This window comes from Delphinapterus leucas, chromosome 5 (assembly GCF_059928025.1).
Source record: "Delphinapterus leucas isolate spDelLeu-1000000601 "Yukka" chromosome 5, BTC_Dleu_Yukka2, whole genome shotgun sequence".
Lineage (NCBI taxonomy): Eukaryota > Metazoa > Chordata > Mammalia > Artiodactyla > Monodontidae > Delphinapterus > Delphinapterus leucas.
In genome coordinates, this window is record NC_143133.1 from 120,116,562 (window position 1) to 120,141,077 (window position 24,516).

A 24,516-nucleotide genomic window follows, 5' to 3' on the forward strand; every position below is an offset into this window, starting at 1 on the left:
AAGAGTTTCTTTTTTGAGCACCTCACGAGGCATGTGGGATTCCAGTTCCCTGACCAGGGATCAAACCCATGTCCTCTGCAGTGGAAGCTTGGAGTCCCAACCACTGAACCGCCAGAGATGTCCCAGGAAGAGTATCTTTTATTCACACATCCAACCTCACAAATCCATATATACCCAGTCCTTTGGTAGGACCATCATTATTATGTTAAACTACACAAGGCATCATTATTATTATTCCTTTAAACTGTTAATAGTTTTTCATATGTTTACCCACGCATTTACCTTTTCCAGTGATTTTCATTCTTTTTTGCACTTCATTCTCTTGTCTGGGAACTTTTCCCTCTAGCCTGAAACTTTCCTTTGGTGTTCCTCTTACTTTGGACCTTGGGTGTGAGAGTGTGTTTGTGTATGTGTCTGTGTGAGTCTGACTTGACTTCTCTATTTCTGAAGGATATTTTTCCTAGGCACTGAATTCTTTTTTCTTTTTAAAAATATTTATTTATTTATTTGGCTGTGCCAGGTCTTAGTTGTGGCATGTGGGATCTTTGTTGTGGCGGGTGGGATCCTTAGTTGCAGCATTCGAACTCTTTTTTTTTTCTTCTTTTTTTTTTTTAGAGAAAGTGAACAGTTTTATTTACGACACTATAGTCACCTTTCAGCATCTCAATATTCTAAGATAGTATATAATGATTTACATAATTTCTCTCTATGACATAATTTGCTTGAAAAATCTTGCTTCCAGAAGAAAATTCTTATTACTTAACATGAATCCCTATAATATTTATTGTAAAAATGCCAATTCTACTATTAATAATAGAGTAATAAAGTCAGTAATATGTCTGTGTAATAATATGCAGTGAATAACAGTTTATCTTGTCATCAGCTTAATAAAGTCCAAATATTCCCAAAGCAACAAGGATTTTGAGAATTACAGAGTCTGGACATCAATGCTTCCAATTACCCAGTTGTCCGCTAGAAAACTGGTACAAATTGGCACTAACATTTTTAAGTGACTTTTACATATAAAAAATTCAATTAAAAATATCAAAGAAAAAAATATGGTATTCCAAGCATTGTTCTTTATAATATTTCAACTTTTTGCATTGATTAAAATACAGTTTGAGACAGAGTAAAACTGTGTGCAACAATTTCCAGAAATACATATAGTATCCATACATATGAAAAGATCCACCTCAATAAAACAAAATAATATTTAATATTTTCAAACATTCAGAAGCATATGAATGCATTAGAAAAGGTCTTTAAAAGCTACATAATAAAGCAGTAGTTAAATCAGGAGAGAGATCCTAGGTTTCAGTAAGGTCAAAGGTGAGTTTTTAATTTCTGTTGATTTTTATTTTTTTTCAAAAATCAAATATATATTTTTAGACAGTAAACATCTGTTTTTGCTTCTTTCCAATGATACACATTTGATCACTTTTTTTTTAAAGAGCAGGTTCTTATTAGTCATCAATTTTATACACATCAGTGTATACATGTCAATCCCAACCCCCCAATTCATCACCCCCCCCCCACAACTTTCCCCCCTTGCTGTCCATACATTTGTTCTCTACATCTGGTCTCAATTTCTGCCCTGAAAACTGGTTCATCTGTACGATTTTTCTAGGTTCGACATATATGTGTTAATATATGATATTTGTTTTTCTCTTTCTGACTTACTTTACTTTGTATGAAAGTCTCTAGATCCATCCACATCTCAACAAATGACCCAGTTTCGTTCCTTTTTACGGCTGAATAATATTCCATTGTATATATACCACATTTCCTTTATCCATTTGTCTGTCGATGGGCATTTAAGTTGCTTCCATGACCTGGCTATTGTAAATAGTGCTGCAGTGAACATTGGGGTGCATGTGTGTTTTTGAATTGTGGTTTTCTTTGAGTATATGCCCAGTAATGGGATTGCTGGATCTTATGGTAATTCTATTTTTAGTTTTTTAAGGAACCTCCATACTGTTGTCCATAGTGGCTGTATCAGTTTACATTCCCACCAACAGTGCAAGAGGGTTCCCTTTTCTCCAAACCCTCTCCAGCATTTGTTGTTTGTAGATTTTCTGATGATGCCCATTCTGACTGGTGTGAGGTGATACCTCATTGTAGTTTTGATTTTACATTTCTCTAATAATTAGTGATGTTGAGCAGCTTTTCATGTGCTTCTTGGCCCTCTGTATGTCTTCTTTGGAGAAATGTCTATTTAGGTCTTCTGCCCATTTTTGGATTGGATTGTTTGTTTTTTTAATATTGAGCTGCATGAGCTGTTTCTATATTTTGGAGATTAATCCTTTGTCTGTTGATTCATTTGCAAGTATTTTGTCCCATTCTGAGGGTTGTCTTTTCATTTTGTTTATGGTTTCCTTTGCTGTGCAAAAGCTTTGAAGTTTCATTAGGTCCCATTTGTTTCTTTTTGTTTTTATTTCCATTACTCTAGGAGGTGGATCAAAAAAGATCTTGCTGTGATTTATGTCAAAGAGTGTTCTTCCTATGTTTTCCTCTAAGAGTTTTATAATGTCCGGTCTTCCATTTAAGTCTCGAATCCATTTTGAGTTTATTCTTGTGCATGGTGTTACGGAGTGTTCTAATTTCATTCTTTTACATGTAGCTGTCCCGTTTTCCCAGCATCACTTATTGAAGAGACTGTCTTTTCTCCATTGTATATCCTTGCCTCCTTTGTCATAGGTTAGTTGACCATAGGTGCGTGGGCTTACCTCTGGGCTTTCTATTTTGTTCCACTGATCTGTGTTTCTGCTTTTGTGCCAGTACCATATTGTCTTGATTACTGTAGCTTTTTAGTATAGTCTGAAGTCAGGGAGTCTGATTCCTCCAGCACCGTTTTTTTCCCTCAAGACTGCTTTGGCTATTCGGGGTCTTTTGTGTCTCCATACAAATTTTAAGATTTTTTGTTCTAGCTCCGTAAAAAATGCCATTGGTAATTTGATAGGGATTGCGTTGAATCTGTAGGTTGCTTTGGGTAGTATAGTCATTTTCACAATATTGATTCTTGCAATCCAAGAACATGCTATATCTCCCCGTCTCTTGGTATCAACTTTAATTTCTTTCATCAGTGTCTTATAGTTCTATGCATACAGGTCTTTTGTCTCCCTAGGTAGGTTTATTCCTAGGTATTTTATTCTTTTTGTTGCAATAGTAAATGGGAGTGTTTCCTTAATTTCTCTTTCAGATTTTTCATTATTGGTGTATAGGAATGCAAGAGATTTCTGTGCATGAATTTTGTATCCTGCAACTTTACCAAATGCATTGATTAGCTCTAGTAGTTTTCTGGTGGCATCTTTAGGGTTCTCTGTATAGTATCACGTCATCTGCAAACAGTGACAGTTTTAGTTCTTCTTTTCCAATTTGTATTCCTTTTATTTCTTTTTCTTCTCTGCAGAGGCTAGATCTTCCAAAACTGTGTTGAATAATAGTGGTGAGAGTGGACATCCTTGTCTCGTTCCTGATCTTAGAGGAAATGCTTTCAGTTTTTCACCATTGAGAATGATGTTTGCTATGGGTTTGTCGTATATGGCCTTTATTATGTTGAGATAGGTTCCCTCTATGCCCACTTTCTGGAGAGATTTTATCATAAATGGGTGTTGAAAGAAAGGTTTTTCTGCATCTATTGAGATGATATGGGTTTCATTCTTCAATTTGTTAATATGGTGTATCACATTGTTGATTTGCGTATATTGAAGAATCCTTGCATCCCTGGGATAAATCCCACTTGATCATGGTGTATGATCCTTTTAATGTGGTGTTGGATTCTCTTTGCTAGTATTTTGTTGAGGATTTTTACATCTATTCATCAGTGATATTGGTCTGTAATTTTCTTCTTTTATAGTATCTTTGTCTGGTTTTGGTATCAGGGTGATGGTGGCCTCATAGAATGAGTTTGGGAGTGTTCCTTCCTCTGCAATTTTTTGGAAGAGTTTGAGAAGGATGGGTGTTAGGTCTTCTCTAAATGTTTGATAGAATTCACCTGTGAAGCCATCTGGTCCTGGGCTTTTGTTTGTTGGAGGATTTTGAATCACAGTTTCAATTTCATTACTTGTGATTGGTCTGGTCATATTTTCTATTTCTTCCTGGTTCAGTCTTGGAAGGTTATACCTTTCTAAGCATTTGTCTGTTTCTTCCAGGTTGTCCATTTTATTGGCATAGAGTTGCTTGTACTAGTCTCTTAGGATGCTTTGTATTTCTGCGGTGTCTGTTGTCACTTCTCCTTTTTCATTTCTAATTTTATTGATTTGAGTCATCTCCCTCTTTTTCTTGATGAGTCTGGCTAATGGTTTATCAATTTTGTGTATCTTCTCAAAGAACCAGCTTTTAGTTTTATTGTTCTTTGCTATTGTTTTCTTTGTTTCTATTTCATTTATTTCTGCTCTGATCTTCATGATGTCTTTCCTTCTTCTAACTTTGGCTTTTGTTTATTCTTCTTTTTCTAATTCCTTTAGGTGTAAGGTTAGATTATTTATTTGAGATTTTTCTTATTTCTTGAGGTAGGCTTGTATAGCTATAAACTTCCCACTTAGAACTGCTTTTGCTGCATCCCATAGGTTTTGGATGGTTGTGTTTTCATTGCAGTTTGTCTCTAGGTATTTTTTGATTTCCTCTTTGATTTTTTCAGTGATCTCTTGGTTATTTAGTAATGTGTTGTTTAGTCTCCATGTGTTTATGTTTTTTATGGTTTTTTCCGTGTCATTCATTTCTAATCTCTTAGCTGTGTCATGTGGGATCTAGTTCCCTGACCCCAGATTGAACCTGGGACCCTTGCATTGGGAGTGCAGAGTCTTAGCCACTGGACCACCAGGGAAGTCCCCTCCTAGGCACTGAATTCAGTGTTGACAGTTTTTTCCCTTCAGCACACGGATGTTATTCTGTTGTCTGATGGTTTCCATAATTTCTTTTGAGAAGTTAGCAGTTATTCTTATTGTTCCTTTGAAAGTAATGTGTATGTGTCTTTTTAAAATTTTTCTTCCTAACTGCTTTTAATATTGCCTCCTTTAGTTTTCAGTAGTTTGAGTCTAATTTGCCCAGGTGTAGTTTTTTGTTTGTTTTTTTTGTGGTGGACCATTTTTCAAGTCTTTATTGAATTTGTTACAGTACTGCTTCTTTTTTTTTTATGTTTTGGTTTCTTGGCTATGAGGCATGTGGGATCTTAGCTCCCTGACCAGGGTTTGAACCCGCACCCCCTACATTGGAAGGCGAAGTCCTAACCACTGGACCGCCAGGGAAATCCCCCAGGTGTAGTTTTGTTTGTATTTATACTGCTTGGAGTTGCCTCAGTTTTTTAATCTGACTTGAGTCCCTCATGTAATTTGGTAAATTTTGGTTATTTCTTTCTGTATTCCTTCTGTCCCATTCTCTCTTACCTTGTCCTTGAACTTTTTAACCATCATGACATTTCTTACTATCTGTTTTCCCCTCCTCTGTGATTATTTGAATATTTTCTATTGACCTGTCTTTGAAGTTCACCAGTCCTACATTCTGCTGAGTCGAGTTTCTTGTTATTCAATAAGGTCTCAATTTCAGACATTGTAGTTGGCAGTTCATTAGTGTCTATTTGATTCTTTTTAAAAATTGATTTCAATTCCCTTTTCAAATACTCCTGTTTTTTCTATCCTTTTTCCACATCTTCTATTTTATTTATTTATTTGTTTGTTCATTTGTTTATATTTTTGGCCATACCATGCGGCTTGTGGGATCTTAGTTCCCTGACCAGGGAATGGACCCAGCCCTGGCAGTTAAAGCACCAAGTCTTAACCACTGGACCACCAGGGAATTCCCTCCATCTTCTATTTTACCATAGTAGCCATAGTTATTAAGACTTTGTCTGCTAACTCAGTTATCTGGATCATGTATCTGTTATCTGGATGTCTTTCTATGGACAGTTTAATTTCTTGATCATTAGTTGCTATAAAAAATTTTCTTTGCATGTCTAATAATGTTTGATGGTTTGCTAGGTATTGTAGATAATATTCATAGAGGCTCACACTTCTGTTATTTTCCTCCAGAGTATAGAGTCTGGTTCTTGGGGGCAGTTAATTTATTTATCAGTAGATTACCTTGATCCTGTCATGGATTAGTTTTAGGATTTGTTAGGCATATGTATTTCACTTGATACCTAGGACATGGCCTTGCTAGGATTTCATCTGAAAGTTGAGGATTTTCAACCATCCACTCTGGCTGGGTCTGAGTTAGTCTTCCTGATGCTGTTCAGGCGCTGAAGTCTTGGCTCAGCTGTTCCCTGCTAGACTACCCGGAGTTGCATTCCGAACATCTCAGTTTAGGAGTCACAGCCAAGGACTTCAGGGATTTTTACATAGATTTTTGAGGCTCACTCCTCTGCAGCTCACTTTTCTCTGGTACCCTGTCCCCCAAACCCCCTGCCTTATCAGTCCCTAACTGTTGGCTATTTTCTCTGTTCACTCAGACTACCTCTGTCTGGAGACCATCATTAATTTTAAGCTAGTAGAGTAAGGAATGGCATTTGCTAATGATCATCTATTTGAAGATGTAAATTGATTGTGATGAGGAAATCCTGGTAAAAATGATTGGCGCTCTGGTGCTATTAAGGCATTGGCTACTCTGTGTAAATTTTATGGCCTTAACTACTCTGTGTAAACATTTAAACTTATTCAGTTAAGTAATCAAGCCAGTAAGTTCTTATTGGTGTAGCGTTGTGATCATTGGCATTACAGTTGTGAGCAAAATCAAGATAAAGCCCTTGCTATGAGTGACTTCATAGGCTAGTAAAAAGTACTTACTGGAGATGTCTTGTTGATAAGAAAAATGTATTTTATTTTGTAAAATGTGTATCACCTGTCCCTGAAGTCTTTTTTTTAGATCATACATCTCTGATTTACAGAATGTTGTTAATGTGAACATATATCTGTATTGGTTTGCTAGTTGGATTTAAATCTGATATCCAAACCCTTGTTGCAGTGCCCTCCTTTTTTGTATCAGCTTTTGTTTCAGCTTCTGGTCCCTTTTCTTAGCTATCTGTTGATACCAATTTACAGTAGGGTGAAGAGTTACATGGATTAATGTGGAGAACACTTATTATTCCCAGCCTCCCTTTTTCCCTGACATTTTTAGATGACAATTATGTCTAGCCTAGAAGAATTTAAGTTCAAGCCAATGTCCAGCTTTTTTGCTTGGGGCCAATTGAAAATGACAGAAGTTGCTGAACTTTGTCACCATATATAATAACAGTGTAACATGAAAGCAAGGACCTGTGTAGTATTGCCTTGATCACTTTATAAAGATTTTTGTGTTTGTGTCATTGTGATATAGTTAATATACTCTCCAAACTTTAGTTGTATCTCCCCCACTCCCACTGTGCACCGTGTTTAGTATGTTAAGAAAGGTACTTGATTTTCCCAACTTTTTTCCATGGTCTCTAGCAATCTTATATTAAAATGTGTAAGTGGAAGGTAACAATATACAAAATTATTATTATTATGTTTTTAAATTTGAGAAACCTTTTGCTCATAATGAAGAGATGCTAGAATGAAGAGTCTGGTGCTTAGAGTTTGATCTGTGGTCTATTTTATCCAGCGCTTCTGCTGTTAATTCATTCTCCTTAAAAAAATATGGACAATATTGGTTCAAATTTATTTAGAGTATTGCTGTCGTAGGAATTAATTTTTCACAGCATTGTGAATTAACTATATTTCAATAAAAATTTAAAAATAAAGAAATTTCTTAATGTTATTTCTTCATGTTAAGAAGTTCATAATGTTTAATTATTTTCCACTAGGAAACCACCCCTACTCCTAATCCCCCACCTACAGAAGAAGAGAAAACAGAATCTAATCAGGAGGTTGCTAACCCAGAGCACTATATTAAACATCCTTTACAGAACAGGTAAGCTTTCTGACACATAGGTGTTCTGACTTAGGCCGCAAGGTAAATGGTGAATGGGACAGGTTTGGAGGGAAAAGTTAGATGAGACTAGTTTTAGATAGGTGAAGGATTCCATTTTCATTTGGATGACCCATGTCTAGCAAGCAGTTTTATGTGTGAATCTTGAACTCAGATAGTAGAACTTTGAAAGAGTGGTTTGAAATTCATTGGTAATTGATGGTAATTGAAACCACAGTAGTAAATGAGTTCTCACAACAGAGGCTTGGAATATTAGCACATAGGTGATTTTTCTTTTTTCTTTTTTTTGCGTACGCGGGCCTCTCACTGCTGTAGCATCTCCTGCTGCGGGGCGCAGGCTCCGGACGCGCAGGCTCAGCAGCCATGGCTCACGGGCCCAGCCGCTCCATGGCATGTGGGATCTTCCCAGACCGGGGTACGAACCCACGTCCCCTGCATCAGCAGGCGGACTCTCAACCACTGCGCCACCAGGGAAGCCCATAGGTGATATTTTTGAGTAAGAATGCCTATGAAGAGAACAGTCTTGTGGTTGCCAAGTGGGAGGGGTGTGGGGGAGGGGTGGGCTGGGAGTTTGGGATTAGCAGATGCAAACTGGTGCATCTAGAATGGATAAACAGCAAGGTCCTACTGTATAGCACAGGGAACTATGTTCAATATCCTGTGATAAACCATAATGGAAAAGAATATGAAAAAGAATATATGTATATGTATAACTGAGTCACTTTGCTGTATAGCTGACATTAACATAACATTGTAAATTAACTGTACTTCAGTAAAAGTTTTAAAAAAAGAATGCCTTTGAAGGGTATAGACATATAAACTGTATAAACTAGGAAAGAGTGCTTGGTCATGGAAACCAAGCAGATGGTTTATTTTAAAGACAAGTTAAGCATATTTGCCACAGAAAGGCCAAATGTTCATTGGATTGAACAATAAGTCCTTGCTAACATTGGAGAAAGTTTAGTAGAGCAGGTGATGGAAGAAGATTGGCATAGTTTGAAGAGTGAATAGAAAGTATACAAATGTATAGAGCAGGAATAGGCAATTTGAAGTTGGTCTGTGAAGGAGAAAAGAGAGCTAGGGGATGTGGAGGCTGGAGATTGGTTGGTTGTATTTAAGAGAAGTTAGGTGAGGAAAAGAGGAGTGTTTAGGATGAGTTAAGTTTTCATAGTTACTGTGTAGTAGTTTAATAGTTCAGTATATGGTTTTTCCTATCTCTACCCTACCACTTCCCAGTATGTTTGTGTTTTTTACTTGATTGTCTTTCTGGCTTACATGATGAAAATTAACACATTCCCTGAGAGCTGATGGTGGGAAGAAAATGGCAACTCAGAAACATTGTAAGAATCTGGAGGAAAGTAAATTGGAATTAACTTTTGAGGATCTTTAATTCCTTTCATTAAAGGAATTAACTTCTGAGGATCTTCAGTTCCTTTCATTCTCCCCACTCCCAGGCCTTTTACTCTCTTTACCTTAAAGATCCCATGAGACTGTCTATAATTTAGTTTCATTTATCTGAAAAATGTGTTGTCCCTTTATGTCCCTTTATTTTTTATCATTTCTTCGTTATCATGGTAGACCTATTGAAATAATAGTCCAAACACATTCAGTAGTTTTTTCATAGGAGACCTGTGGTTCAGCAGTTCTCTAGACAATGGGAATTGTCAGCCCATGAGTGACATGTCAAAGGTCAAATAGTCCATAAAGGGTAAAAATTCTTCCTCAGGAAAGCATTGTGCCAAAGGTAATAGTTGAACAGTTGATTAGTGGCAATTTCATTTAGGTAACCTAGCAGCAGTACCCAAACTTTTAAAGTATGTTTTTTCATCTTTTCAGTGGTATATAAAAAGCTAGCTCTGTCTTCTGACTGTGAACACAGTTCTTAGTGTTGCTGTTTTGTGGGGAGAAGTAATCAAGGCATGTATCCCTCATAGCTTAAGTGAAATCTGAGAAGAGATTCCTGTCCTATCAGTGAACAAACTAATTAAATCCTAAAATGAAGTTTGTGAGGATTTCAATTTCTCTTATCAATTCTATTTCTTGTGTAAAATAGTATCATATGGAAAACTATTTTAAGACATTTTTGGTTCCAATTTTGGTAGTTTCTTCATTATTTACTTCTTGTAAATATTGCAGAATTATGTTTTCTTTTAAAAAAACCCACTATATTATTATAAGAAAGATTAAATTATTGGGGTACAAAGTATATAAAGTAAAAGTTCTCCGCTTTTTTCTGATACCTTCTTCCCCATTTTGCTTTTCTCCATTCCCCAGAATAGTCAGTGTTAAAAATTTGGTTTGTATTTTTCCAAAACCTTTCAATATGCATATATATACATTTTTTATATATATGGCCATACTGTTGAGTTTTTTTGTTCGTATATGCAGGTTTTGACTCATTATTTTAAACCACTGCCTTGTATTAAATGAATATATAGTCACGTATTTTATCAGGCTTACATTAATGTGTATATAGAATTTTTTTCTGTTTACAAACAGTGCTATAAAGTATACGTCCTTATATATTTTTTTGCAGTTGTGTGAATATATCTAGGGTAAAATTTCAGAGTTCTTAGGTTAAAGACTACCTTTTAACTACCTTTGTAGAGATTGCCAAATTATCCTCCTTTATCAGCTTATTAGACTCTTAACAGTTTAAGAGTTACTGGTTTCTACATCCTTGGCAACACCATCAATCTTAAATTTAATTGCCTGTCAGATTGGTTCTAGTTTGATTTGTGAAAACAGTGTCTTATTGTTTTAAATTTGCATTTCTTTTATCGAAATTTCAAAACATTTCTGTTGAAAACAATCGCTTATTTGTGTTTTTACCTGTGAGCAGTCTGTTCAGTTCTTTTGTCTATTATTTTCTTTTGGGTTATCTTCCCAAGTTTATTTCCAAGCATTGTGTATTAGGGATGTTCACCCATTCAAGGGGGGGATTAGGTTGAAAATGCATTTCCAAATCATTTGTCTTTCAACATTGTCTAAGGAGTTACGTTATTTTAGAGGTTTTTGATTTTCATGTAATCAAATACGAGCTTTCTTCCATGGTTTCTGGGTTTCATGTCAGTCTTAGGAGAATTTTACTCACACAATTATCCTATTTAATAGCTGCCTAGCAGTCTCTTGCATGTATTATATTATTTATATTTTATTTAAATCTTAACTTCTTTGGGCTCATGACCCCTTTACATTCTTAAAAATTATTGAGGATTCCACAGTGCTTTGGTTATGTAGATTTTTATCTATTTTCATTTGCTATATTAGAAAATAAATGTTTTAAAATGTAAAATTGTATATGTACTTAACCCATTGCATGTTAATGTAAATAATTTTTATGAAAAAATTTATTCAAAATAAAAAATACGTAGTGGAAGAATACATAAAAAATACATAGTGGGAAGTATTTTTGTAAATCTTTTTAAGTGCCTGACTTAATAGAAGTCAGCTGGATTTTCATAGTTGCTTCTGCATTGTCTTTGGAGATAAGTTGTTTCAGAGAAAGTATGAGAATAAAATACGGCCTCAGACAGGTACATGGTTGGAAAAGGGAGGAGAAATTTTAATAGCCTTTTAAAATAATTATGACTGTCTCCTTCCTTTGATGCTAGGTTTCTTATATGTTAGTTGCATTGTAGAATCTGAAACCATATCCAAGAACTTTTTCTACTCTGTTACATTAAAATCCATTGATCTATCTTGCATTTGGAATGTATCCTTCACCCATGCACGCCTCTGGTCATTTGGATAATATTGGTTCAGTGAGTTTGCAGATCTTCCAAATATTGGCACTTTTCATTATATGATATCAAAACAATAACATTAATTATTATCACTACCTAAACTCATCAGAAATATCATTAAGTGTCATTAAGTTGTTAAGTGCACAGTGACACATGCTTTCCAAAATTCTGATTTTCTCCTGAAAGCTCAAATTTTAGCAGCTGGCTCAGTCTGTTCATTTTTCAAGAAATAATCATGGTTGATCAGCCAATCTTCTTCCAAGTAAAAGTGGTGTTCTTTGAAAAAAGTAACTAGTTCACCTCACAGCTCAATTGCCTAAGCATTGTATTGATATTTGGTATGCAGAAATATTTTTTGTGCAGAAAAAGACATGTACACAGATTGAAATTTAATGAAACCAGTAGTTTTTACTGCTGGTTTCCATTCAGTGGCATTCTTAACTGAAACTGACATTATTACTGTGAGAGTTGGTGATAATAAAGGAAACGGTGACTACTAGTACAAATTGGTGCCACTGTATAATTCTTGCTGTGTACGGCACCAGTAGGTTTACCAACCGTTGCTTTTGCATCATCAGTGCAAATATCAACACAGTGAAAAATAAAATGTCTTAGCATTTTTATGAAATAGTTTTTACTCATCAGCACTCCTTGAAAGGGCCTTAGGATCCCCTAGGGGCCTGTAAACCACATTCTGAGAACTGTTGGTAGGCACTTAAGATGTTTCCAAAATTTTCCAAAATTAAGAACTTAACTGTACAAACATTTTTGCTTAGTTATCCAATTATTTTCTTAGGATATATCTTTATATGTTTAATGGCTGAATGCAATTTTTTTTAAAAGATGGAATTAAATTTTATTATTTTTAATTGAGGTGTAACAGTTTCAGATGTACAACATGATTCAATATTTGTATGTATTGTGAAATGATTACAGTAAGTCAACATCTGTCACAATACATATTTATAAATTTTTTTTCTTGTGTTGAGAACTTTTAAGATTTAGTCCCTTAGCAACTTTCAGATTTGCAATGCAGTATTATCACCATGTTGTACTTTACATCCCCATGACTTATTTATTTTACAACTGGAAGTGTGTATCATTTGACCCCCTTCATGCATTCCCCCACCCTTGTGCCTCTGGGAACCACCAATCTGTTCTCTGTATCAGTGAGCTTGGGGTGGTTTTTTTGGGGTTAGTTTGTTTTTTAAAAGTTTTTTTGAAGATTGCACATATCAGCGAGATCATACAGTATTTGTTTTTCCTGTCTAGTGTCTGATTTATTTAACTTAGCACAAAGTCCTCAGGGTCCATCCATGTTGCAAACAGCAAGATTTCCTTCATTTTTATGATGGAATAATCTATTGAAAATGTATATATATATACACCATATTTTCCTTATTCATGCCTTGATGGACACTTAAGTTGCTTCCGTGTCTTTGCTTTTCATGGGGTGGGGGTTGCACATATCTTTTTCAAGTTAGTGTTTTCATTTTCTTCTGATAAATGCCCAGAAGTGGAATTGCTGGATCCAGTGGTAGTTCTATTTTTAAATTTTTGCGGAAAGACAATTAATTTTAGAAATCCAGAGTATAATACTTGACACTGTGTGTGTATGTTTAATAGTTTTTCTGCCTTTGCTTTTTTAAAAAAATTTTTTTCCTTGAGAGTGGGTTGGCAAATACACATTATCAAGTAGGTGCTGAAATGCATCTCATTTTTATGTCTGAGATTATCAAGCATTAACCATAAAGTTATGAAATATATGTCCACTTGGAAACCTGTCTTCAGACAACATTTTTATCAATGAGTAAGTGAAATTTCCTTAGAGGTGGTATAGTAATTCAGAAAATACAATTTTACTAAAGATGAATCATATTGGGATGATAATATTTAAGCATGACTTTTATGTGACATGAGTTTGTCTTCAAAGTATTAGAATAAAACTTTTTTAGACAAAGTATATACAGATATATAGAAACTACTATGCATAATTTCAGAATATATCTGTGGTAGCATTACTCAATGAAACCCTGTATTATATTCCTGTTTGTATGAGTCCCGCCCCCATTACTAGTGCTCTCATTTCTCTCCTCTTGTTTCTCTGTAAATTCAGCTTCCCTCTTCCCCACTTAACCTTTCCAGTTAAGTGCTCCTGGTCTGTTTTGCTTTTCTTAAATAACTGTGCTTAATTATCTCTATCATAGCACTTAGGACATTGTAATTGTCTCTGTACAACATTTCTGTGAATTCCCTGTGGGATGAGCCTCATTGGATCTCTAAGTATAGCAGAGAATCTGTTACATAGTAGGTACAAAACACATACTTTTCATTTTATTTATCTATTTATTCTTTAGCCACACCACATGGCTTGCAGGATCTCAGTTCCCCAAAGCCCCAAATCCTAACCACTAGGCCACCAGGGAACTCCCAAAATATATACTTTTTAAATGAAAGAAATAGAGAAAACTACTCATTTGCTATTATAAATAAAATTTTTATTTATTTTATTTATTTTTAATTGTGGTAAAACACATATATAAAATTTACTATCTTAACCATTTTTAAATGTACAGTTCAATAGTGTTAAATACCCCCCCATTGTTGTGCAACCAGTCTCCCGGAACACTCTTTATCTTGCAGAAAAACTTAAACTCTCTACCCATTAAACAACAACTCTCCATTCCCCTTCCCTTTTAGCCTCTGGCAACCACCACCCACTCTCCATTCCCCTTCCCTTTTAGCCCCTGGCAACCACCATTCTACTTTATTACTCTAGGTGCCTCATACAAGTGGATCATACAGTATTTGTCTTCTTTGATGGACTCTTTTCACTTTCCTTCCTTTTTAAGGCTGTTTAATATTCCACACTACATTTTGTTCATTCATCTGACAATAGACACTTCCCCCTTTTGGCTGTTGTGAATAATGCTGCTTTGAACATGGATGTAAAGCTACGTCTTTTTTTTTTTTTTTGACACTGACTTTCTGTTTTTAGATGGGCACTCTGGTTTTTTAAAAATGATAAAAGCAAAACTTGGCAAGCAAACCTTCGGCTGATCTCTAAGTTTGATACTGTTGAAGACTTTTGGGCGTAAGTAACCATTCATTTTAGGATGTCTGTTGTGTAATTTTTCATTTTAAGTTGCATTCACAAAATGAAGGGTAAGGTGTGAACAGTTAATATTCACCTTTTTGTATGTCCATCTTCTCACAACTGTTTGAATTGGTGATTATTCCTCATCAGTTTTAGAAAGCTTCCGTCTTGTCGTCTTTTAGCTCTGCCTATTCTCTATTCTTTGTCCTGAGATCTCTTTCGTTGAGAATCCTTTATTGTTCCTAGAATTTCCAACAACTTTTAGGAGCTTGTCCCCTTTCTTGGTTGCCTAGATACATTTTCCCTATTCTTAGGTATTCCAGAGCTTTCTTAGGCCGTTATTTCTGCAGATTCTTTCCAGTATAATATCTGGATTTCCTGTGATAGAGATTCCAAGATTTCAAAGGCTGAACTGCTCATAATTCAGGGTTTGTCAAAGAATGACGATATCTCTGATGATAGTTTATTAATTTCATTATACTTCGTGATCAACATCAAGAAGAACAGTTGAAATATTTTTGAGATTTTGTTTCAATTTAGCAAATAGTTAAGATTTCGGGGTCTTAAATCTTTGCATGGCTTCAAAATATAATTTAAAATGACAAAGTTCTTTTCAGGAAGGTTTGGAATATTGATTCTTTAAAAACAAAGTTGATTTAGTATGTCTATTTGCTTGAAAAATGTATGGGGAGAAATTACTTGAGAACGTGAAAGATACAACTTTTTGAAAACACTTTTAAGAGCTGTAAATTACCTAGCAGTTATCTTAAGTATTCTAATTTGTTCAGCTGGTGTATTTTGGATCATATCAGTGATGTGATTCTTATGTTTAATGTTAACTCCCTGAGTGTAACATACAGACTAACAGATTGTGATTAGAAAATTTATGCATGTAATGTATACTTCCTCCAGGGCAGAAACAATTTTCTGTATATTTCTAGTGCTTTGCTCATATTAGGCATTTAGTATGCATTTGAATCACTGAAAGCAAAGCATAGAATAATTAGAGAAAACTGTATATTGAGACCACTTTGAGTGGTCACTTTTAATTGAAAACATTTTTTAAGAAATTTTTAAAAATTTAATTTAGATATTTCACTAGCCTGAAGGCAGAAGCCTAGATCATTTGATCTCCTGAAGTCTATCACAGCAAAATTGTTATAAAACGGGCAACAGAGTAAGAATGCTTTGCCTGTCTCCAATATTTTATACAGAAGTGATGATCTTAGCTATATGACTAGTGACCATGGATGGTGTTATTATCCTTAGTTAGATATTACTATTTGGGAAGTAGTTTAAAAATACAGATTCTATGGTTCCATCCTATACTTAAGGGATTAAAATCTCAAGAAGTAGGGTAAGGAACTGTTTTTTTATTTTTATTTTTGGTTGCTATTTTAATAAATTTATTTTTGGCTGCGTTGGGTCTTGCTGTGCGTGGGCTTTCTCTAATTGCGGTGAGCGGGGCCTACTCTTAGTTGCGGTACATGGGCTTCTCATTGCAGAGGCTTCTCTTGTTGTGGAGCACGGGCTCTAGACAGGCGGGCTTCAGTAATTGTGGCACACGGGCTCAGTAGTTGTGGCGCACGGGCTTAATTGCTCCATGACATGTGGGATCTTGCCAGACCAGGGCTCGAACCTGTGTCCCCTGCATTGGCAGGCGGATTCTTAACCACTGCGCCACCAGGGAAGTCCTGTTTTGTTTTTAAAAGCTCCCCCAAAGATTATTATGCTGACTTAAACTAGTAATGGTGTGTGGTGTTTGGGAACCATTGATCTGTCCCGCTCTTGGATACTTTCAAGGATAATAATGTTGACTTATTTTAGTCATGCAATCCTGATGGTCAGGGAGTTTGTCTTGCTTTCTCTTGATTTGTCTTTTTGTGTGTTTAAAACTGCTCATTAGCCTCACAGATTCTTTCATCTATTTAAAGCCACCTCATACCTCTCCTTTCAGTTTCTTGTATATACATATGTATGTATTAAGTTAACTAATACATCAAACTTGTCAGAATAAAATTATTAAAAATATTTTCTTGAAAATCATCAGATGTTGATTCTTGAAGCTGACTGTTACTGAGATCTTTTTGGTCCATTTCAGAAATTGACTTCATGGGGGCGGGAAGTAAACATGAGTTTTTATCTTATTTTTATCATATTCTCTGAATGTATATGTACGCACCTAAACTTTGCATTACATATGCTATGTTTATAATTGTTCTTTTCTTTTATCTAGTCTGTACAACCATATCCAGTTGTCTAGTAATTTAATGCCTGGCTGTGACTACTCACTTTTTAAGGTATGTTTAATTGGTGACTTCATATATTTATTATAAGTCTGGACCATTCAGGTATTCATTAAAAAATCTTGCCATAAACTTAGGAATAGTTAATGTTGTGGTGCTTGGAGAATAATTAAATTAGCTTTAACAGGTTTTAGCATAAATATATTTTGCCCTATTTTACTATAAACATTGGGTTGGCCAAAAAGTACCTTTTTGGTAGAAATAAAAGACACATTTTTTTAAGTAAAAATAAAATACACATTTAATTTAGTTAAACCATGTTTTAAAGTAATAGAACTACATTTGAAGCCCCATAATTCATAGGTCTAGTTGTCTAGTTAAATTAGCATTGTTCTGTTTTGCCCTTCCTCAAAACATCTAGTGTTTTTCTTCTCTAATTGTTTTTGTTTTTCTTCTCTAATTGTATTTATTCAAGGCATGTTTTTCATTTTCTCCAAGAACTTTATTGAACAACGCATTCAGCCTTTGGTGTGGTTGGTGGTGGTTCATTTAGCTTGCCCAGGATCTCTCCCGTTCTACATTATTGTACAGTATCCACTTTTCATCACCTGTCACAATTTGTTTTAAAAACGGAACGTTTTCATTACGTTTAAGTAGAGAATTGCATGCTTGAATACGTTCAAGAAGGTTTTTTTCACTTATGTGGAACCTAAACATCAAAGCGATTCACATAACCAAGCTGGTGCAAATGATTGTCAGCACTTAATTTTGAGTATGTTGGCTCTCTTCTGTGTGGTATTACGTTGATTGTTCTCAGTTAATGTCTCGATTTGATTGCTGTCGACTTCAACTGTTCTGCCTGACCGTGGAGCATCGTCCAGCGAGAAATCTCCAGCACAAAACTTTGCAAACCACTTTAGACACATTCAGTCAGTCACAGCACCTTCCCCATACACTGCACAATTCTTTTTTTTGCATTTCAGTTGCATTTTTACCTTTCTTGAAATAATAAAGCCGAAAATGTTTTTTTTTCTTCCATCTTCAATATTAAAATGGCTACATGAAAATTCACCAATTCTGATGTCTTTTTTTAAAATGCACGCTGATATGACAGCTGTCACATACAATCTAACGAAATTGTTTTGAATGAAGTTAAAGACAACTGAGTGCTACTAGATGCATCTTAGGGAAAAAACCAAGCGAACCTTTTGGCCAACCCAGTTATTGAAATTAAGTGAGAGTCAGACTATATGGGCACATACTGTGATTGATTTTGAGGAGAGCTTTGATAATCCAAATGGGTCATCCAATCCATTTCTTCTTTATATATTTGAGTAGACTGAAGTCCAGAGTTTGTCAGGAATTCTTAACCTGGAGTGTGTGGGTCCTTGAGATATTTATGAGTTTTGTCAGCTGGTAGTGGGTGGGACAGTCATTAGCTCTCTGAAATTGTGTAAGTTTTTAATATATTTTCTAGGTATAGAAATGTATATAGCTTCTCAAAGGTATCTGTTACTCAGAATGTTTTAGAGCCTCCAAATTAAGTGAAACCCAAGGTTTGATAGTTAATAAGTGCCCAAGTCAGTACTCTAATTTTGCTTTAAGTCTTGTGTGCTTTTTTCCCCACTACATCAATTAGCAGTTTTTATGGGTATAAAGTAAAGAGTTAATAGGGTTGTTGCTTGCTGTTTCTAGTGGTGATCTCGAGTTAAAGTAACAATATTGTCTCATATTGTTGTCTCCCTAACCTTGTAGGATGGTATTGAGCCTATGTGGGAAGATGAGAAAAACAAACGAGGAGGACGATGGCTCATTACATTGAACAAACAGCAGAGACGAAGTGACCTCGATCGCTTTTGGCTAGAGACAGTAAGGTTTTAAAATTATAAAGCTGTTTTGGAATACTAAAACTTCACTTATGTTACATTTTACATTGGTTACTTAATTCAAGATGAGATAAGGATTCCCACTCTAGCTAAGCCAGCACTTAATTTTGTTCTGTCCTGTGAATCTTGTATACTTCTTACATACTAATACAGTGAAACTCCCTACCACATATTACACATCCAGAAAGTGATCGGCAGTTGACTCACCTTCCAGAATAAGGGCATCCTGGTCATCTCATTAAGTTCAAAATTATGTAACCTCACATTTTGTATGATGTAAGTTTTTTTACAATCCTCTTAGAGTATTGCTCTGTATACTAAACTTTTTAGATCAGTGAAGGAAACAGTGAAATTGTAGTTTGATATCATTCAGCTTATATGTTGTGATGTAACTTGGAACTTTTGGCTTCATATGACATTTATTAAATATGAGATAATAGGCATTTTCTCTAGTGAAAGTTTTCAAACCCCAAGCTTTTAGGAGCAGGGATTATAGTCTCTTTTGTATCCCTGTCACTTGACAGTGTCTGGTTTATAGTTAGCCCTTACTAAGTTGAGCAATAATAAATATTTCAGTGAATGGCTTTTTAAAGAAGAAACTTAATTTTGCGGGAATTCCCTGGCAGTGCAGTGGTTAAGACTCCCAGCTCCCAATGCAGGGGGCCCAGATTCGATACCTGGTCAGGGAACTAGTTCCCACATGCATGCCGCAACTAAGAGTTCGCATGTCGCAGCTAAGGAGCTGGCAAGCTGCAACTAGGGAGCCCGAGAACTGCAACTAAGGAGCCCGCTGGCCGCAACTAAGACCCGGTGCAACCAAATAAATAAGTTAAAAAAAAAAAAAGAAACTTAATTTTGCTTTCGGGAGAGATTATCAGTAATTACCATTTTAGAATTCTGCATTAAAAAGTCATTTCAGTTTTGCAGGATGACAAAAGTTCTGGAGATTGTTGGTGGTACAGTGTGAATATACTTAATGCCACTGAACCATACACTTAAAAATGGTTAATATGGTAAATTTTATGTCATGTATTTACTACAATTTTTTTAAAAGTTAGAAAATGTTCGTGAAAAATAAGAACAAGAGGCAATTAAGCAGCTTTTTCAGTTATTCCATTAATATTTGCTGGCAAGTATAAGCAGCAGCAGAGCAAAGTGAATATTAATAAAATAATTCACCTTTTATGTGCCCTGACATCAGTTGCCCAATTTGCTAAAAAAGTTAACAAAACTGATCATGTTCTTGGTATTAAAGAATCAAATTAACAAATTTTTTAAAGGCCAGGACAAAAAACTATATATAAATATAATTTAGGCATTCAGAAAGTCGACTCTTGATTTAAAAACTGTTTTTCAGTTTTGTATATATACAAATATTTGAGACATTTGCAGCTTAATAAGCTGTTTATCATCTATTGAATGTAACTTGAGATTTGGGTTTTTTCTTTTAAGCTGCTGTGCCTTATTGGAGAGTCTTTTGATGACTACAGTGATGATGTATGTGGAGCTGTGGTTAATGTTAGAGCTAAAGGTGATAAAATAGCAATATGGACTACTGAATGTGAAAACAGAGAAGCAGTTACACATATAGGGTAAGTTTTGCTTTTTGTGTGCTTCTTTTAAAATAGATAACTAAAAGCAGAAGTACTTTTTAAATTAAAAGTATTTATGTAGATCATTATTTTCCTTGTTTTCATGAACACTTTTATAATCTTGAACTGCTGTGTATTGGTATTCAGTGTCTTATTCATATTTTTTTCACTTCTGTAAAATTTCTTTTTCCTAGCAGTGGGGTATATAATCACTATTTTAGCATGTAGCATTTTATTATTTAGCATATGAGAATATGTCTTTTTTACCCTACTTTAAAACCATAATGCTCAAGTATAATAATCAATAATTTGGTGAATATTGGCATTTGCCATTGAAGTTTAAGTGACAGTAGCTTGGTTTTGTCCATATTTAAAACCCACATGTATAAATTTTAAAACTTTTTTTTTGGCAAATATTACTATTTGCAAAAGTTGCCTGTCGTCCCCGCTCCGCCCCCCCCCCCCCGCAAATGTCAGTCAGTGTTAACTAGGATTTTCTCTTTACTATATTTAAATTAGTAAAATTGGACTTTAAATTTTGTGTTAAAATTAAGTACCAGTCATAAGTCACAATATGTTTAGTTTGCCTCTTTGCATGTTGATTTTTCAAACATTATGAATTCTCCTGTGAACATAATTCCTTTTTGGATTAAAAGGTGTGGGGATTTTCCAGGTTTCATTCTCCACTGGGTTTCTTATAAGAGAAGGTTGATTGTTGATTCGTCACCATATTCCTGATCTTTCTGTCAGCCTTAAAACTTACTGACAGTGGGGGTCTCCTATTTCTTTGAAAATGTGTTAAAGAAACTAAGTATGAACTTCTTTCCTCGGAAAGTTTTTTATTTGTGTCAATATTAAACATTTTTGAAATCTCTATAAAACTTTTGGCCTCACTTTTTCAAGGAAAAATTTTTTTTCACCCTTTTAAGTTGCATGGCTCAGTGCCCATTCTGGCATTTTTAGTGATTAAGTATAATTGAAGGTATTACATTATATCCTAATGTAAATCTGATAATAGTTATAATTTTAGTTATAAAATTATTTTTAAATACCCTATTTGAAGGAAGGTAGTAAAGTCTTCTGAAGGGTAGAATATGAATAAAATTTCCTGGTATCATACTGCTAGAGTATTTAGCTCCATGAAAATCTCTTTTTTTTTGTTTATCTTTTCTTGTTTGTTTACCATGTATTTTTTGTTTACCATATTTTTTTGTTTACCATGAATAAAATTTCCTGGTATCATACTGCTAGAGTATTTAGCTCCATGAAAATCTCTTTTTTTGTTGTTTGCCATATATATCTCTTTACTTTTGTTTCATTTTGGTGCCTATTTTTAAAATTTTGCTATTTTTTCTCAGATACCAGATTCCTAACTTGACCTATGATGTTCTCATAAGATCATATGATGATCTGTCCCCAGTTTTACCTTGTCGGCCTTATCTCTCATATTTACCTTTCTTGTGAGCTGTAGCCACACAGCCTTATTTTTGTTCCTTGGCCTTCAGATGTGCTTCATTCTCTTAGCATTATACTTTGACCTCATGAGTTTTTAAAAGGAGAGAGTTCTCTGATTTCAAAGAGGAGATTAGATCCTCCTCGTTAATAATATCACAACCCCTGTGCTTACCCTCTTTGATACTCAGTCACATCTTATTTGAAAATTAGGTTGTAGAGTTAATATATAAGGCAGAAATCATGTTATGTTCTAAATTATCCTTAAAATATCATAAATCGCCTTCACAGTGTTTGATTTTTGTGTGTGCATTCTTGTCGGTAATAGGTAAGGTAAATGTAATTGCAGTAACATACAATATTTACTAAGGTTTATATGTAAAATATAATTGAAGCATTTTAGATCAGAAAATTAAAATGTGCATGTAATTGATTTTGAATACATTAATTATGTATGTGATACAGCTCCACCGTATGTATTTGTGATTATTTGTTTGCAAATAATCAAATACTCTAAACTATAAACACCATGAGCCTAGAGAGTGTCCTTGCTTTGCTTATTATTAATTTACTGATAATTATCACAGTACCTGATACATAGTAGACTCTCAAATATTGGTTAAGTGATTATGAAGAGTAAATTTTGCTAAAAGGAAAAAGGTGTGCAATTTCCTATTTCACTCTCTAGGTATTATTTTTTAATGTAAAGAGTAATAATACTGGATTTGGGGTGTATGTTTGAATAAAAATTAATGGCTACTTTTCTTCTTTTTCATCTTCTAGGAGGGTATACAAGGAAAGGTTAGGACTTCCTCCAAAGATAGTGATTGGTTATCAGTCCCATGCAGACACAGCTACTAAGAGCGGCTCCACCACTAAAAATAGGTTTGTTGTTTAAGAAGACACCTTCTGAGTATTCTCATAGGAGACTGCGTCAAGCAATCGAGATTTGGGAGCTGAACCAAAGCCTCTTCAAAAGCAGAGTGGACTGCATTTAAATTTGATTTCCATCTAAATGTTGCTAAGATATAAGAGAAGTCTCATTCGCCTTTGTCTTGTACTTCTGTGTTCATATATTTTTTTTTTTTTAATTTTGGCTAGAGTGTCCACTATCCCAATCAAAGAATTACAGTACACATCGTCCCCAGAATCCATAAATGTGTTCCTGGCCCACTCTGTAATAGCTTAAAAGAATTAACGATTACAAACACATTTGACCCATCTACAATATTAAAGAAAAGAATTTGCATTTCTATACCTTACAAGAGAACGATTCTGTTTATGTTCCATTGTATGCAGGAGCATATTTTGCTGGTTTGAAGGAGTATGATGCATACAGTTTTCTAACAATTTTCTTTGTTTCTTTTTACAGCATTGTCTGTGCTGTACTCTTGCTGATGGCTGCTAGATTTTAATTTATTTGTTTCCCTACTTGATAACATTAGTGATTCTGATTTCAGTTTTTCATTTGTTTTGCTTTTGTTTTTTTCCTCATGTAACATTGGTGAAGGATCCAGGAATATGACACAAAGGTGGAATAAACATTAATTTTGTGCATTCTTTGGTAATTTTTTTGTTTTTTTGTAACTACAAAGCTTTGCTACAAATTTATGCATTTCATTCAAATCAGTGATCTATGTTTGTGTGATTTCCTAAACATAATTGTGGATTATAAAAAATGTAACATCATAATTACATTCCTAATTAGAATTAGTATGTCTGTTTTTGTATCTTTATGCTGTATTTTAACACTTTGTTATACTTAGGTTATTTTGCTTTGGTTAAAAAATGGCTCAAGTAGAAAAGCGGTCCCATTCATATTAAGACAGTGTACAAAACTGTAAATAAAATGTGTACAGTGAATTGTCTTTTAGACAACTAGATTTGTCCTTCCTTTTATTTCTCCATCTCTGTAGAAGGAATTTGTACTTCTTATTGCAAGGCAGTCTCTATGGTGTCTTCTCTTGTAGTGTCTTCCACGTGAATAGCGTAAGTTTGGAGCATTAGTTTGATTATTACGTTTATTTTAATTTATAATAAATTGAATAGGTAGCATCATATATGGAATTAAATTGATGTGGCTATCTTTTTTTTTTTTTTAATAAAGTAAGAGGCACAGTCCTTCAGTCTTAGGTAAATAATGTGCTCTTAATATGTTAAAACTCATGAGAATTGCGACCTTGGTGCATCACCATTTGATTGGTAGGAATAACAGTTGTAAAACTTGGTTGCTGAATTGAGACGTTATTTTTCAAGTGTCCAAATGACACCATAGGGAAAGAGTTACAGGTGGTGGGGGGCGTATGCATTAAGAATTTTGTTAGTGTTGCTGTCTAAATAGAATTAGAATAAACAGGTTATGAATGCTTGTATTTATAATGATGAATTGGTGTAGTATAGATTTATGTAAACTTGAAAACTTGATCTACTCTTTATAGGCATCATTTGAAAGCAAATTTGAAAACAGTTTGTTTATAATTATTGTATATTTCAGATCCCGTAAAATGAAATAAGGCTATAATTATAGACAAAAGGGTAAGTTGAACTGTAGGTAGAATGAGAACCATTAATTGAGAGGAAATTTCATCTTTAGATGGT

At 34.6% G+C, this 24,516-nt stretch overlaps 1 protein-coding gene across 5 annotated transcripts in view; it reads left to right on the forward strand.

Moving 5' to 3' along the window:
- EIF4E (eukaryotic translation initiation factor 4E) overlaps positions 1 to 23,797 on the forward strand; it is a 48,755-nt gene extending 24,958 nt beyond the window's left edge. For 4 of the 5 annotated variants that reach the window (XM_089911322.1, XM_022582402.3, XM_022582405.2 and 1 more), the window contains exons 2-7: positions 7,775 to 7,881; positions 14,644 to 14,739; positions 16,979 to 17,042; positions 18,744 to 18,857; positions 20,327 to 20,466; positions 22,702 to 23,797. In XM_089911322.1, coding sequence (XP_089767448.1) covers positions 7,775 to 7,881; positions 14,644 to 14,739; positions 16,979 to 17,042; positions 18,744 to 18,857; positions 20,327 to 20,466; positions 22,702 to 22,816 — 636 coding nt within the window. In that variant the 3' untranslated portion in view covers positions 22,817 to 23,797. The remainder of the gene's footprint in view (positions 1 to 7,774; positions 7,882 to 14,643; positions 14,740 to 16,978; positions 17,043 to 18,743; positions 18,858 to 20,326; positions 20,467 to 22,701) is intronic. The other variant, XM_089911323.1, reaches the window with a different exon arrangement.
- The last annotated feature ends 719 nt before the right edge of the window (positions 23,798 to 24,516 follow it).